Raw genomic sequence first — 17,352 nt, 5'->3', positions numbered from 1 at the left:
CTTTTAACAAATATCTTGCAGTTTTTGTTGTTGTTGTTGTTGTTGTCGTCATACTATCTTGTTTTAAGCCATGCATGTTATTAAGAAATATCTTGTAGTGTTGATTTTTGTTTCTCTACAGTCTGAACCCTTTAAATCCTAAATGTTTTTAACAAATATCTTGCAGTGTTGATTTTTGTTGTTGAACCATTTGAACCATCTCGACTTGCTTTGAGCCATGCATTTTTTTTTTTTTTCTTTAGCAAATATCGTAGTGAAATTTTTTGTTGTTGTACCATCTGAACTTGCTTGAAGGAAAGCCTCTCTTTTCTCTTTCACCAACTACTTTACTTCATCTCACCACTCAATACCTTTTCTAATCAGCCCACCTCCCACCTTTCTCATGCCACATGCATCTTTCGCACATGCCATCACTGCTTCCCTGAATACATCCCATTCCTCACCAACTCTCTCGTGTCATTTGCTCTCACCTTTTGCCAGTCTACACCCAGTCTCTCATGGTATTTCCTCACACAAGTGCCCTTTCCAAGCTCACTTACTCTCACCACTCTCTTCCCAACATTCTCTCTTCTTTTTTGAAAACCTCTACAAATCTTCACCTTCATCTCCACAAGATAGTGATCAGACATCCCTTCAGCTGCCCCTCTCAGCACATTAACATCCAAAAGTCTCTCTTTTACACACCTGTCAATTAACACATAATCAAATAATGTCCTTTGACCATCTCTCCTACTCACTTACATTATCTCGGAAAGCAAAAATGGGTATGTTTGAAGGAATAGTGGTTCCAACAATGTTGTATGGTTGCGAGGCGTGGGCTATGGATAGAGTTGTGCGCAGGAGGATGGATGTGCTGGAAATGAGATGTTTGAGGACAATGTGTGGTGTGAGGTGGTTTGATCGAGTAAGTAACGTAAGGGTAAGAGAGATGTGTGGAAATAAAAAGAGCGTGGTTGAGAGAGCAGAAGAGGGTGTTTTGAAATGGTTTGGGCACATGGAGAGAATGAGTGAGGAAAGATTGACCAAGAGGATATTTGTGTCGGAGGTGGAGGGAACGAGGAGAAGAGGGAGACCAAATTGGAGGTGGAAAGATGGAGTGAAAAAGATTTTGTGTGATCGGGGCCTGAACATGCAGGAGGGTGAAAGGAGGGCAAGGAATAGAGTGAATTGGAGCGATGTGGTATACAGGGGTTGACGTGCTGTCAGTGGATTGAATCAAGGCATGTGAAGCGTCTGGGGTAAACCATGGAAAGCTGTGTAGGTATGTATATTTGCGTGTGTGGACGTGTGTATGTACATGTGTATGGGGGGGGGTGGGCCATTTCTTTCGTCTGTTTCCTTGCGCTACCTCGCAAACGCGCGAGACAGATACAAAGTATAAAAAAAAAAAATAAAAATTATCTCTTTTTAATCCAGGTTTTCCCAGTTATCAGTCTTTTTTCAGCGCACAAATCCACAAGCTCTTCACCATTTCCATTCACAACATTCACAACACTGAATACCCCACGTACACCAATTATATCTTCAACTGCCACATCACTCACCTTTGCATTCAAATCACCCATCACTAATACCTGGTCACGTGCACCAAAGCTGCTGACACACTCACTCAGCTGCTCCCAAAACACTTGCCTCTCATAATCTTTCTTTTCATGACCAGGTGCATAAGCATCAGTAATCACCCATCTCCCTCCATCCACTTTCAGTTTTACCCACAACAATCTAGAATATACGTTCTTACACTCTGTCACACACTCCCACAACTCCTGCTTCAGGAGTGGTGCTGCACGTTTCTTAGCTCTTGTCATCTCATCAGTCCCTGACTTTACTCTCAAGACTTTCCCAAACCACTCTTCCCCCTTACCCTTGAACTTCGTTTCACTCAGAGCCAAATCATCCAGATTTCTTTCCTCAAACTTACTACCTATCTCTCCTTTCTTCTCATCTTAGTACATCCACACACACTCAGACACCCCAGTCTGAGCCTTCAAGGAGGATGAGCACTCCTCGCTTGACTCCTCCTGTTTTCCCTTTCAGAAATTGAAATACAAGAAAGGGAGGTTTTTCAGCCACCCTCTTCTACCCCCTTTAGTCACTGTCTACAACATGTAGGGAATACGTGGGAAGTAATCTTTTCCCCCTATCCCCAGTGGAAAAGAGTGTGAAAGAAGAAAGTTGAGAGTAAGTGTGATTAAGAGCAAGGTTATTAGGTTCAGTAGGGTTGAGTGACAAGTTGATTGGGATGTGAGTTTGATTGGAGAAAATTTGGAGGAAGTGTAGTGTTTTAGATATCTGAGAGTGGACTTAGCAGCAGGTGGAACCATGAAAGCGGAAGGGAGTCAGAGGGTGGGGAAGGGGGCATAGGTTTTAGGAGCGTTGAAGAATGTGTGGAAGGTGAGAATGTTATCTTGGAGAACAAAAATGGGTATGTTTGAAGGAACAATGATTCCAACAATGTTAACTGGTTGCAAAGCATGGGCTATAGATAGGGTTGTGAGGAGTAGGATGGATGTATTGGAAATGAAATGTGTGAGGACAGTATGTGGTGTGAGGTGGTTTGATCAAGTAAGTCATGAAAAGGTAAGAGAGATGTATGGAAATAAGAAGAGTGTGTTTGAAAGAGCAGAAGAGGGTGTGTTGAAATGGTTTGAACACATGGAGAGAATGACTGAGGAAAGATTGACAAAGGGAATATATGTGTCAGAGGTAGAGGGAACAAGGAGAAGTGGGAGACCAAATTGGAAATGGAAGGATGGACTGAAAAAGATTTTGAGTGATTGGGGTCTGAATGTATAGGAGGGTGAAAGGCATGCAAAGAATAGAGCGAATTGAAATGATGTGGTATACTGAGTTCGACGTTCTGTCAATGGATTGAACCAGGGCGTATATAAGTGTGTGTGTGTGTATGTGAATATAAAAGTGCTAATAATCTTCAAGGTAGCTGGCATCATGCATTAAGTTCAGTTGCCCAGAGATTAGCATGTTGAATTTGATAACCTGATTTTCATATTTACTTCTGAGCTTGTTAATTGGTTGTTCTTGATTGATGGTTCTGTGCTGTGATAGATATAATGTTGGGATAGTTAGGCTCTACATCTTTATGTGCAGCTTATCTTGCATCTGTAGAGAAGTCTGTCTGGAGGCAGAAATTAATCTGTTCTGCATAACTGATTGGTGACTTGTATGCATCGAGAAAAATTAGGAACAGTTATTCCATTCTACAAGCTTTTTGCACTGCTCTAATTTAATGTCTTCCACTTGCCAAAGGTTTTCAGAGCCTATCCAACTCCTCTTCCTTACATCTCATTGCCCTCACTCTTGTTTTCTCAGCATCATATGTATTAACCATCACTTACAAATGTCAAAACTTAGTTACAGTTTTCAGTTGCTTCCCATTGACACATAGTATGTTGAGACTTTGCATGTTTTAAACACACAAACCTTAGTCACTGATCTGTCTGAAACAAATGAACCTCAGTCATACATCAATTTTAAACACACACATTTTGGTCATACATCTCTTTCAACATACAAACCTGGGTTTAAATATGCAAACCTTCATCACATTTCTTTTGAACACACAAACCTTGGTTCATACATCTTTTTGAAGCACACGAACCTTATGTCTTTTTGAAACAGAGAAACCTTGGTCATACTTATATTTACCTTCAGGATCATCTTTCAACACCCATTACCAAAGTAATTCATCATTTTGCTCAACTCTTTTGATTTGGCAAAGAGAATAACATTGTGTAGATACAACTGCAGTGAACTTCTTTCCAATCCTTCAGAGCTCATCCACATGCTAGTCATGTCATTTCATTTTCTTCTTATGTACTGTGTTTTTTTTTTTTTTTTTTTATACTTTGTCGCTGTCTCCCGCGTTTGCGAGGTAGCGCAAGGAAACAGACGAAAGAAATGGCCCAACCCCCCCCCCCCCCATACACATGTACATACACACGTCCACACACACAAATATACATACCTACACAGCTTTCCATGGTTTACCCCAGACGCTTCACATGCCTTGCTTCAATCCACCGACAGCACGTCAACCCCTGTATACCACATGACTCCAATTCACTCTATTCCTTGCCCTCCTTTCACCCTCCTGCATGTTCAGGCCCCGATCACACAAAATCTTTTTCACTCCATCTTTCCACCTCCAATTTGGTCTCCCTCTTCTCCTCGTTCCCTCCACCTCCGACACATATATCCTCTTGGTCAATCTCTCCTCACTCATTCTCTCCATGTGCCCAAACCATTTCAAAACACCCTCTTCTGCTCTCTCAACCACGCTCTTTTTATTTCCACACATCTCTCTTACCCTTACGTTACTTACTCGATCAAACCACCTCACACCACACATTGTCCTCAAACATCTCATTTCCAGCACATCCATCCTCCTGCGCACATCTCTATCCATAGCCCACGCCTCGCAACCATACAGCATTGTTGGAACCACTATTCCCTCAAACATACCCATTTTGCTTTCTGAGATAATGTTCTCGACTTCCACACATTTTTCAAGGCTCCCAAAATTTTCGCCCCCTCCCCCACCCTATGATCCACTTCCGCTTCCATGGTTCCATCCGCTGACAGATCCACTCCCAGATATCTAAAACACTTCACTTCCTCCAGTTTTTCTCCATTCAAACTCACCTCCCAATTGACTTGACCCTCACCCCTACTGTACCTAATAACCTTGCTCTTATTCACATTTACTCTCAACTTTCTTCTTCCACACACTTTACCAAACTCAGTCACCAGCTTCTGCAGTTTCTCACATGAATCAGCCACCAGCGCTGTATCATCAGCGAACAACAATTGACTCACTTCCCAAGCTCTCTCATCCCCAACAGACTTCATACTTGCCCCTCTTTCCAGGACTCTTGCATTTACCTCCTTTACAACCCCATCCATATACAAATTAAACATCCATATACTGTGTTATTTTATTTATATAAGTATTAAACAACCATAATAACATATTATTCTTATGAATTTTTACATAGTTTGTAGACAGATTAGGCATTCCACCTCAGGTCTAAGCCAGATGTAGAGTATTAGTGATGTTCATTTCCCCAGGATAGACAGCTTGGAAAATAAGATCTTATGTTTGTTATGTCTAGGCAGTAAAAGTAAACATCTCACTTCAAATTTATTTGCAGAAATGTATACTCCAGAGACACCATCAGTCATAAAGGCACAGAATACTAAAGAAATCTGCTATGAAAAGTTATCATGCTGCAAAGAGACAAAAGGTTTTGAGAAAGCTAAAAGCACAGATGAGATGTTCAGTCTGAACAAAGTTCTAGACCATGAGAGGAAAATTTTGACACCTAAGAACATCAAAAAAGACTGTAAGTTGTGTGACCAACAGTGTCGTTTTAGTTTTCAATATTGAATTTTTCTCTTTATGATTATGTTTCAGAAGTTGATTGTTAAAGTCTTCAAAAATTGCATCTTAGACTACAGAGAATAGTTTCTAAAATTTCTCTTTTAAGAAAAGTAATTAAATAAGGTGAGCATTAAACAAGTGAATAGCTAGGAAAAAATGTAGGGAAAAATATCAGATAACATCAGGTTATCTTTTTGAAGACAAATATTGTGCAAGGAACTTGAGATCTGAAAGTGATATAAAGAAGACAAGTGAATAATGATATGAATGGATACAACCTTTCAAAATACAAAGAAATTCAAACAGCAATAGACCATTGGGTCCTTTCAAGGACGTTTGTGATAGCAGAAAAGATCAGAAACTAACATATTACTGTGGTGAAAGTTAGAGGGAATGCATATAATTCAAAGAGAATAACCTGCAAGTTGTCATTGTGTCTGAGGAGGTACAAATGATGTAAGCTGTGATCTTGAAGCGAAGTTTATATCAAGTCTGTTCTTTTACATATCTATAGTGCTGCTTTCAACTTCTCTGATTGTCCAATTGTTATTTACTCAAGTAATTTATCTTGAATTTCTACAAATATGAAGTCAACCTTCTCAGTGCTACAATCTTTTTTTTACAATGGGATTTCAGTGTGCTTGAAGAAAGAGCAGGGCACCACCGCCTGCTTTGTTTCCCCTATCCCAATTCAGTACAGGAATCTGTTGCTGATATTTAACAATGATTCAGAAATGGTAAGCATATAATTTCCTTCTAACACTGTTGTCATTAACTCTGAGATTTTTAAGTGAATACTCTGAGTGTTAACATATATAATTTTTTGAATTTTCGAATTTTGAATTTTTTGAATGGTGCTTACAGAGGGAGATGGATCTCCTTCAGATGGGTTGTGTTTTTTACCAAAATGCACATGGAAACTCATTAAGGAGCCTACCAAAATGCACAGCTCCCACTTCTTTCTGGTGTAGTCTGCCTTTCATAAACATACCAAACTGCATGTAGAAAAATTGCCACAAGTTTATGAACTCAGCTCCTTCACTCAGCTGTTATTTAGATTCAATGCCATACTAAAGATGTTCTTGTCGCCAATACTGGGAAGAACTCTTGAAATCATAATATTATTCGTTTTTTCTCAAACATGTTGAATAAGCCAGCAATGTTTCTCCAACAGCGCCTCTGGTATCTTCTTAATGGCAACATGACATATAGTGTGTATGTGTTATCTTAGTGCCACCACAAACCTCATCTATAGCATTGACAACATCAACTACCTTGGACCTGGAAAACAAAAAACATCTGTGGCATGAAGGGTTTCTGGCATAGAATTCCTTCAGCTGTCCTTGGAACATAGAATCGCTGATGAGCCTTACTTCTTGTTTGTTGTCCTTGACATCACCCAAAGCCTGAAACCAATTTTTTTGAATTGATGGCATCAAAGGTAAAAGTGTATTGGGTTACGCACCTTATTGCACTACCTGGAATGGTTGGCTTTCACTGGTCAGAGAAGAAGGATTACTTTGGGGTGTCTCAACATCCACAGCACTCCTGCCGTACGTTGTTGGCTCACTCCCTGACTCTCTTAGCAAGCTGGATTTGATAATGTCATAATGATTTAGAACAGTTATTTCTGTAGTCAGCTTTTCCTCATACGTGTCACAAGATGATTGTAAACATGAAAGCCAAATTTCTCATTGCACACAGAGCCCTGTTGACCTACAAGCATGCTGAAATAGAAGACAGATGTTATATATTACTGAAAACATCCAGGTTTCTTTCCACAAACATACTACCTACCTCTCCTTTTTTCTCATCTTTTTTACATCCACACACATTTAAACACCCCAATCTGAGCCTTCGAGGAGGATGAGCACTCCCGCATGACTCCTTCTTTTTCCTCTTTTAGGAAGTTAAATACAAGGAGAGGAGAGTTTCTAGCCCCCTGCTTCCATCCCCTTTAGTCACCTTCTATGATATGCGGGGAATACATGGGAAGTATTCTTTCTCCCCTATCCCCAGGAATAGCACAGATGTAGATAATCTGGTAGTGCATAGTAATGTAAGTATTTGGGGATTTCAAGTAGGACATCCTTGATATATGGGGGAATATTAAGATTTCATGTACCCAAATTTTAATATTTTACTTTTCATTACAGATGAGAACAAGTTGATGTACATCATTAAGAATACTGAATGGATGGATATTGCAAGAAGAGTGCAAACGTTGAAGAACTACCAGGACCTTTATGCTGGAGACCATATCCCATGTCAGGACCCTGACATGTGTCCAGGATCTGTTAGAAGAGTTGATAAGCAAAAGTTAAGAGAGAAGCATAGATATACAGTGTCATCTGATTTGATCAATAACTTTCATTACAAAGGTGAAACATATGAGAGAACTCAAAGTTTTGATACGACAGAAAAAAATTTTAGAATGGAAATTGGGAAAAGGAGAAAAGTTGATGTAAATGAAGGGCTGAAGGATGATATATCAAAGATAGAAAGAAAGCTAAACTGTGTTTCAAACAAGGACTGTTCTTCATTAAATAGGGATGATAAAGTGACTTTAAAAGCTAGCCTGTTGCATGATGCATCTGAAATAAATAAACATCTGTTTGCACACACTTTGTTGCTGGAAAAGGAACAGGTTTCTCCAGAAATGACTGAACCGCTTAAAAGCAATAAGTTTCAGGCTGCCGTGTTCTACAAGAATGGGGAATCACTGGACAAGATTTCTGAAAAAAGTATGATATTAACTCAATTAGACAGGGAAATTTCTCCAGTAAGTGTGATCAGAAACAAAATGGTAGTAACACCTGGAAACTGTGAAAAGATTTTAAAGGATATCAAAGAAGTTTCAAAGCCCCAATATAAATCAACTATAGAACCGTGGGAGCATAGCAGCACAGGTCACCATACAAATATGAGTAAATGTGAACAGCCAATGAGCTTCAGAGTGTCATGCAGAATTTCTGGGCAACAGAAGGCTGTTTTAACATCTGATTGGCTTACCCATAATTTTGTGAACCAATTACGCCAAGTGATGAAGTCATGGGTAACAAATTGGAATGATCCAGTGTTGGATTTTTATGTGAATATTACGAATTCACATTTTATTTTAGGTATTTATTTATATATTTATTTATTATTTATTTTGCTTTGTCACTGTCTCCTGCATTAGCGAGGTAGTGCAAAGAAACAGACGAAAGAATGGCCCAACCCACCCACATACACATATATACATACATGTCCACACACGCAAATATACATACCTATACATCTCAACGCATACATATATATACACACCCACAGACATATACATATATACACATGTACATAATTCATACTGTCTGCCTTTATTCATTACATCGCCACCCCGCCACACATGAAATAACAACAACAACAACAACAACAACCCCCCCCCCCCCCCCCTCATGTGCTTGAGGTAGCACTAGGAAAAGACAACAAAGGCTACATTTATTCACACTCAGTCTCTAGCTGTCATGTAATAACTCACTGACACCACAGCTCCCTTTCCACATCCAAGCCCCACAGAACTTTCCATGGTTTACCCCAGACGCTGCACATGCCCTGGGTCATTCCATTGACAGCACGTTGACCCCAGTATACCACATCATTCCAATTCCCTCTATTCCTTGCACGCCTTTCACCCTCCTGCATGTTCAGGCCCCGATCACTCAAAATCTTTTTCACTCCTTCTTTCAACCTCCAATTTGGTCTCCCACTTCTCGTTCCCTCCACCTCTGACACATATATTCTCTTGGTCAATCTTTCCTCACTCATTCTCTCCATGTGACCAAACCATTTCAATACACCCTCTTCTGCACTCTCAACCACACTCTTTTTATTACCACACATCTCTCTTACCCTATTATTACTTACTCGATCAAACCACCTCACACCACAAATTGTCCTCAAACATCTCATTTCCAGCACATCCACCCTCCTCTGCACAACTCTATCCATAGCCCATGCCTCACAACCATATAACATTGTTGGAACCACTATTCCTTCAAACATACCCATTTTTGCTTTTCAAGATAATGTTCTCGACTTCCACACATTCTTCAATGCTCCCAGAACTTTCGCCTCCTCCCCCACCCTATGATCCACTTTCGCTTCCATGCTTCCATCCGCTGCCAAATCCACTCCCAGATATCTAAAACACTTCACTTCCTCCAGTTTTTCTCCATTCAAACTTACCTCCCAATTGACTTGTCCCTCAACCCTACTGTACCTAATAACCTTGCTCTTATTCACATTTACTCTCAGCTTTCTTCTTTACCAAATTCAGTCACCAGCTTCTGCAGTTTCTCACACAAATCAACCACCAGCGTTATATCATCAGCGAACAACAACTGACTCACTTCCCAAGCTCTCTCATCCACAACAGACTGCATACGTGCCCCTCTTTCCAAAACTCTTGCATTCACCTCCCTAACAACCCCATCCATAAACAAATTAAACAACCATGGAGACATCACACACCCCTGTCACAAACCTACATTCACTGAGAACCAATCACTTTCCTCTCTTCCTACACGTACACATGCCTTACATCCTCAATAAAAACTTTTCACTGCTTCTAACAACTTGCCTTCCACACCATATATTCTTAATACCTTCCACAGAGCATCTCTATCAACTCTATCATATGCCTTCTCCAGATCCATAAATGCTACATACAAATCCATTTGCTTTTCTAAGTATTTCTCACATACATTCTTCAAAGCAAACACCTGATCCACACATCCTCTACCACTTCTGAAACCACACTGCTTTTCCCCAATCTGATGCTCTGTTCATGCCTTCACCTTCTCAATCAATACCCTCCCATATAATTTCCCAGGAATACTCAACAAACTTATACCTCTGTAATTTGAGCACTCACTTTTATCCCCTTGTCTTTGTACAATGGCACTATGCAACCATTCCGCCAATCCTCAGGCACCTCACCATGAGTCATACATACATTAAATAAACTTACCAACCAGTCAGTAATACAGTCACCCCCTTTGTTAATAAATTCCACAGCAATACCATCCAAACCTGCTGCCTTGCCGGCTTTCATCTTCTGCCGAGCTTTTACTACCTCTTCTCTGTTTACCAAATCATTTTCCCTAACCCTCTCACTTTGCACACCACCTCGACCAAAACACCCAATATCTGCCACTCTATCATCAAATACATTCAACAAACCTTCAAAATACTCACTCCATCTCCTTCTCATATCACCACTGCTTGTTATCACCTCCCCATTAGCCCCCTTCACTGAAGTTCCCATTTGTTCCCTTGTCTTACGCACTGTATTTACCTCCTTCCAAAACATCTTTCTATTTTCCCAAAAATCTAATGATACTCTCTCTCGCCCCAACTCTCATTTGTCCTCTTTTTTCACTCTCACTTCACACACCACCTTGACCAAAACACCCTATATCTGCTGCTCTAACATCAAACACATTCAACAAACCTTCCAAATACTCCTTCCAAAACATCTTTTATTCTCCCTGATATTTAATGGTACTCTCTTACCCCAGCTCTCATTTGCCTTCTTTTTCACCTCTTGCATCTTTCTCTTGACCCCCTGCCACTTTCTCTTATATATCTCCCAGTCATTTGCACCACTTCCCTGCAAAAATTGTCCAAACGTCTCTCTGTTCTCTTTCACTAACAATCTTACTTCTTTATCCCATCACTCACTACCCTTTCTAATCTGCCCACCTCCCATCTTTCTTCTGCACAAGTCATCACTGATCCCTAAATACATCCCATTCCTCCCCCACTCCACTTATGTCATTTGCTCTCACCTTTTGCCATTCTTCACTCAATCTCTTCTGGTACTTCCTCACACAAGTCTCCTTTCCAAGCTCACTTAATCTCACCACTCTCTTCACCCCAATATTCTCTCTTCTTTTCTAAAAACCTCCACAAATCTTCACCTTTGCCTCCTCAAGATAATGATCAGACATCCCTCCAGCTGCCCCTCTCAGCACATTAACATCCAAAAGTCTCTCTTTCAAACGCCTATCAGTTAACACGTAATCCAGTAATGCTCTCTGGAGATGACCAGAGAGCATTATTTTACTTTTCCAAAAGAGGGAACAGAGAAGGAGGTCAAGTGAGGATTTTCCCTCTTAGGCTCAGTCCTCTGTTCCCAACTCTGCCCCACTTATGTGGGAAATGACAAATGTGCTTGAAAAAAAGAAAAAGAATAAGTTTGTATAGTAGATGCCCAGTTGTCCATCCCAACACCTTTCCCCAGTTGATCACCATTGGGCTGGATCACAGTGGCAGCACTGCCTGCCCTTCCAATGGCAGAGTGGTGAGAACCATCAGTATAGATGCACTTGGCTATGTTATTGTCAGTCTGGAGTTTCTGTATATATTCAAGAGCACTAGTTTTGGCTAAGTGTCAGAGGTGAAGATTATAAGTAATTAGAATATTAGGTGGATAAGTAGGTGTATTGACATCAAGGGGAGTTATCTGCCAGGGAGGCAGGAAATGCTGCTGCTTACTATTTTTAAAAAAAATATGTACTCCAAACATTGTCATGTGGTTGGCTGTTATCTGGATCCATTTATATTCAATTGTTCCGTGGCATATATGGTTTATCAATTCTTTAGTGTTATCTGCAGATATGGTGAAGCCAAGGCTTTCTCAGGCTTTGTGTATGCAGTTGAAAATAGTTTGCATTTCATGATATGTTTTGCTGTGTACAAGAATGTCATCAGCTTAACTAATATTGATTGTCTGAGACACTTTGGAATCGATCTCAATAAGGCACTGATTAGTACATTGAACAGAGTGGGACCAAGCACTCCATCTTGAGGAGCACCAAGCAGCCTGTCTTCAACCACTTTTTTTTTGTATCCTTGAAACAACACAGCTTACTTTCTATTATAGAGAGATAGCTGCGTATCCAGTTCAGGAGCCGGCCGCCTATACCCATTTTGCTAACACAAATGAAATAGCTTGCCTATTGGCAATATCAAATGCAGCTTATAGATCAAGAAAAGTTGTGTACTCATGCTTTCTGTACCCATGCATTGTTAAGAAAGCAGTGATGCAGCTGTGTACACTATTGCCATGTGTGAAACCATTAATATTGGGTGACATATGTTCTTTTATTCTTTGTAGCAGTTCGTTGAGCACCATCCTCTCAAAACATTTTGCACAGGCTACTCGTCAGGAAGATGGGGTGAAATTCATCAGGTTGATTGTGTTTAGGTATTGTTACAATTAGGCTGTTGCTCCATGAGGATGGTAGGTGATCTGTGGCATAACTCATATTATACGGCTTTAAAAATGGATTACCAGGTACACATCTTAAAAGTTTAACAATGTCGTAAATGATACTGTCTTCCCCAGGGGCTGTGTCCCTTCCCCTGTTTAGAGCTGTATCAAGTTCAAATTCAGTGAATGGCACGTCACACTCATCATGTAACCTGTTTAGTATGAAGTGGGTAAGATCTCTCCCTGGAATTGTTGTACAAAACATCCTTGGTATTAGGTGGCAGCATGCTGTAGCAAGAAGTATGACCCCATTTCGGGATTAATTCATTACCCTTCTGCAGTGGGTTGGGATGAGAGAGATACTTGTTTAGTTTTCTTGCCAATGATTCTGCTAACACCCCTCCAGGTTTGGCTTAAAGGAATGTGTTGATTTAATCTACTGACAAACTGTTCCCAGTCATTCTGTTTGGAGTTCAATCATTTGTTCCCTTGCTGCTGCAAAAGATTCTTGAAATAGGTCTAGCATTTTGGTTGTTTGAAGTTGTCTATAACCTTTATATTTTGCTTGGCTATAAATTTGAGCCACTTCAGCTTGGGTTCACCATGGTACAAACGTGGCCTATTAAGAGGTGCATTCTTTTTGCTCTCTGAAGTTAGCTCACTTTGCATAAAGAAGTTGTTTATAGAAGTTTCAAGATTGACATTAAAAGCTTGTACATTTGTGGGTTCATAATCTTTGTACCAGTCAGAGATGTAATCTATGAACCCATTTTGATATTCTCGTTTCACTATTAATCTTTTTCTTTTCAGTCTGACACCAGGTAAGTTGACATTAGCGATATGTATTGTAACCATTATTGGTAAGTGGTCAGACATAAGATCATCAATATCAGAACTTTGAGTTGTGTACAGCAAGTTAAAGCCCATGCATCTATCAAGGATTCCCCCATATATTTGTCGTTAATCTATTAACATGCTTTCCAGTGTGCTCTTCAGAATTTCAGAGTCAGCTCCTACACTATCCTTCCTGTTAGGCCATTCTCAAACAATAATCAGATTATTTGTGATGTAATACAGAGTTGGCCAGCTGTTATTCTCTGAAACATTTTGATTATTTTCTTTTATGTATGTGTCTCCAAACCACTGGTTGTCTTTTAGATTCTAGATGAGTTACATTTCACCTTTATTATTGAAATTTGAGTCACTGAAATGTCAACTCTAATTTGGTTAACTTGTTAATTATCATATCCTTCCTTCGTATGGTTATCATGCAGCACGATGTTAAAATTCTCAGGTTTGTCACTAGCACAGAAGTCTCTTTCACTACGACGTTACATTCCACACCTAACAGTACGCTCTACAGTCTGCTACCTGATGGCTAAGTTGTCCCAGATTTCCCCTGGTGGTGTGCTCCTGGATCCAATGTGTGGAGGAGGAACTATTGTGCTGGAGGCAGCCTCAAATTTTGAAGTAGGTTTAATGCTTATGATATTGCTTGTCATGTAGCCTTTGAAATATTGTTGATTTGCCTTTGTGGAAAAATTCAGTGTACCAGGTGTATTTCATTATTCTGTAAATCTCATGAAGTCATCATGATAAGAATGCAGATATGGATCCTTTTTAGTCCTAATGATTATTATAATAAGGCTTTCATAACTGGTCCCAAAATGATAGTTTCTCTTTACATTTTGTTACTGTGAAAGGTGATTTTTTGGGCTGTTAACTACATTTGCAGTCAGTTGTCAACTCAGATTTGGTTGTGTATGGCCTTGAATGTGAGAAGTGTTAGGCTGTCAACTCTGATTTGATTATGTATTTCCTTGAATGTAAGAATTGTTGGGCTTACAGCACAAATGAAATAAACTGGGTTGGGTAGGTGAATGGAATTAGAGAAGTTTTTTGTGAAGATAGCTAAAGAATGGAATCTTAAGACAACTCCAGAATAAGAAACTTCTTTTTAAGTATCTTTGTGATAAAGGGAATAAGAATATTGCTTTAATGTAGAAAGAAGTGGAAGACTAAGATGAAAAAAGAGATGTTTATTAGGGTTGATCGTTTTTACACTTTTATTGACATTCATATGGGGGTACTGCAGAAAAGTTGAGGATCCATGAGAAATACTTCTGCAGAAAAAATATAGGTTCTCTGCGCCAACATCTTTAACCCCCTTAGGAGCTCAAAAATTGAAAAATAAAGTATTGAAAATGCGCATTTATAAAAAAATCTAAAGAAAATATGTTTATTATGAACTTTTTTGGCAGCACACTGTAGCTGATGCTTCTGTGATTAATTTTATATGGGTTCTACTGCCTGTGTATGGCATGGCATACTGAAATAATCATTTTCAGTGGGAATGCCACTCTTGATGATCTTCGAGATTATTACATCTTCGATGTCCATTGTTAAAGGGGTTCTCTAACATTAATATTGTGCCAGTCAGTCATCTCATGATATTCCTTTGCATTAAAATCAGTAACGGGGACTTTAAAAGGTCTAACAGCTTCTCTTTTCTTTTCTTGCCCACAATACTCTTCTCCATCCCAGGGGATTGATTGAAGGGAGAAGGCATGGTGAAAGATGGGATAGAAAGGAGATGGACAGGAAGAAGGAAAAGATATAGATGAGGAAGTTAGTGAGAAAATGCATTCAGGGTGCCCAAAGAATTCATTTCTCTGAATAAGAGGGTTCATAATTTGCTTCATATTGCTAGCAAATGAACAAGTATTGACAATGGTTTCATGCAAATGTTGAGCATCATATTAGATAGAGGGTGTGCATTTTATTTTGAACTTGAACCACATAGGTGCATAACCTTTAACTATAAATCCAGCTCATATTTGCAAAGTGTTTGAAGGCTCTGTTGTTGTAACATAGAGACAGAACTTGATTTGCTGTTGTCAACCACCACGAATGAGATATTTTCTCTGGATTACGATGTGATAGTGCATCATCCACTGTACCTTTAGAAATTGCTTGATAGATATTGATAAGTATTTTTGATCGGTACTCAGTTCACCAGTCTATTTCAATATCTTCTGATTTGATAGTGTTGAAATTTATTTTTTTTTATACATATTTTTATACATATACCAGGGTCGAGGTGCTGTCAATGGATTGAACCAGGGCATGTGAAGCGTCTGGGGTAAACCATGGAAAGTTCTGTGGGGCCTGAATGTGGAAAGGGAGCTGTGGTTTCGGTGCATTATTACACAACAGCTAGAGACCGAGTGTGAATGAATGTGGCCTTTGTTGTCTTTTCCTAGCGCTACCTTGCGCACATGAAGGGGGAGGGTGTTGTTATGTCCTGTGTGGTGGTGTGGCGATGGGAATGAATAAAGGTAGACAGTGTATACTATGTACATGTGTGTATATGTATATGTCTGTGTGTGTATATATATATATATATATATATATATATATATATATGTATATGTTGAGATGTATAGGCATGTATATTTGCGTGTGTGGACGTGTATGTATATACATGTGTATGTGGGTGGGTTGGGCCATTCTTTCGTCTGTTTCTTTGTGCTACCTCGCGTATATGCATGTGTATGTGGGTTGGTTAGGCCATTCTTTCGTCTGTTTCCTTGTGCTACCTCGCTAACACAGGAGATAGCGACAAACCAAAATAAATAGAAATAAATAGAATACATATTTGCCATTTCCTGTGTTATCAAGGTAGTGTTGAGAACAGAGGACTGAGCCTAAGAGGGAAAATCCTCACATGACCTCCTTCTCTGTTCCTTCTTTTAGAAAAGTAAAAACGTGGAGAGGATTTCTAGCCTCCTGCTCCCTCCCCTTTTAGTTACCTTTTACGACATGCAGGGAATATGTGGGAAGTATTCTTTCTCCCCTATCCCTATACCAACTGGAATTTTCTCACAGTCTGGTATCTATTTGCCAACTTCTGTAAATCCAATTGGTCCACTTGTTTTAGCATCCATGGTTGTGATTAGACACCTTAAAAGCAATTTATTATAATGAATCTGGCAAATGAGCCATTGCAATGGCCTGCTAGTATTTTGTTCTAGAATTGTTATTACTCCATTTTTAGGGCCTATATTTACAGCAGTGCCATTGTACCCAATTGTTCTCAAATATGTTAGATCATCATCTGATGAAACAAGAAAATCTTGCATTTCTCTTGCAATATCATGCCATTACTGGAATTTTGCTGCCTGTTTCTTCTCTGACAATAATTTTATCCTTGTGCCCATCAAAGTAAATGACTAAAGGATTAGTTGTATGTATCTCACTGCGCTGTTGACTTTCATTGCTTGCTTTTTGCCTTTCACAACGAATTTTGTTTCTGACAGTAACTAGATTGGTATTGCCTTCATCATTTTCACTTATACCCTGTGATAGTGAACTAGAAATAGTTGCAACTGCCCTATCTGATATGCCTGCTGTGTCACAAGCACACACTACTGCTGAGATTAGAAGTCAATTTCTTTTTATTGAAATATCTCTTGGCACTACCTCGCTGGTGCGGGAAATGGCGATTGGTATAAAAAAAAAAAAAAAAAAATCTCTTGGCACTATGAAGTAACTCTGTTTTATAGTCTAATGGTTCATACAAATTTGTCTGCGATTCTCAAGATGAAGGAAGAACTACAAGAGTTGAAGATGGATGGCCTAATTCAATATGTTATTTATTTATTTATTTATTATACTCTGTCGCTGTCTCCCGCGT

At 39.5% G+C, this 17,352-nt stretch overlaps 1 protein-coding gene across 11 annotated transcripts in view; it reads left to right on the top strand.

Moving 5' to 3' along the window:
- The window catches only part of LOC139745769 (uncharacterized), a 31,849-nt gene that overhangs the window by 1,734 nt on the left and 12,763 nt on the right, over positions 1-17,352 (top strand). For 9 of the 11 annotated variants that reach the window (XR_011711942.1, XR_011711941.1, XR_011711943.1 and 6 more), the window contains exons 3-5: positions 5,172-5,363; positions 7,558-8,523; positions 13,951-14,126. Coding sequence is in view for 8 of the 11 variants with exons in the window: in XM_071656308.1 (XP_071512409.1) it covers positions 5,172-5,363; positions 7,558-8,523; positions 13,951-14,126 (1,334 nt within the window). In the remaining 3 variants the exon portion in view is untranslated. The remainder of the gene's footprint in view (positions 1-5,171; positions 5,364-7,557; positions 8,524-13,950; positions 14,127-17,352) is intronic. The other 2 variants (XM_071656307.1, XM_071656312.1) reach the window with 2 other exon arrangements.

Source organism: Panulirus ornatus, chromosome 62 (genome assembly GCF_036320965.1).
Source record: "Panulirus ornatus isolate Po-2019 chromosome 62, ASM3632096v1, whole genome shotgun sequence".
Lineage (NCBI taxonomy): Eukaryota > Metazoa > Arthropoda > Malacostraca > Decapoda > Palinuridae > Panulirus > Panulirus ornatus.
This window is presented reverse-complemented; position numbering and strand designations above follow the sequence as displayed.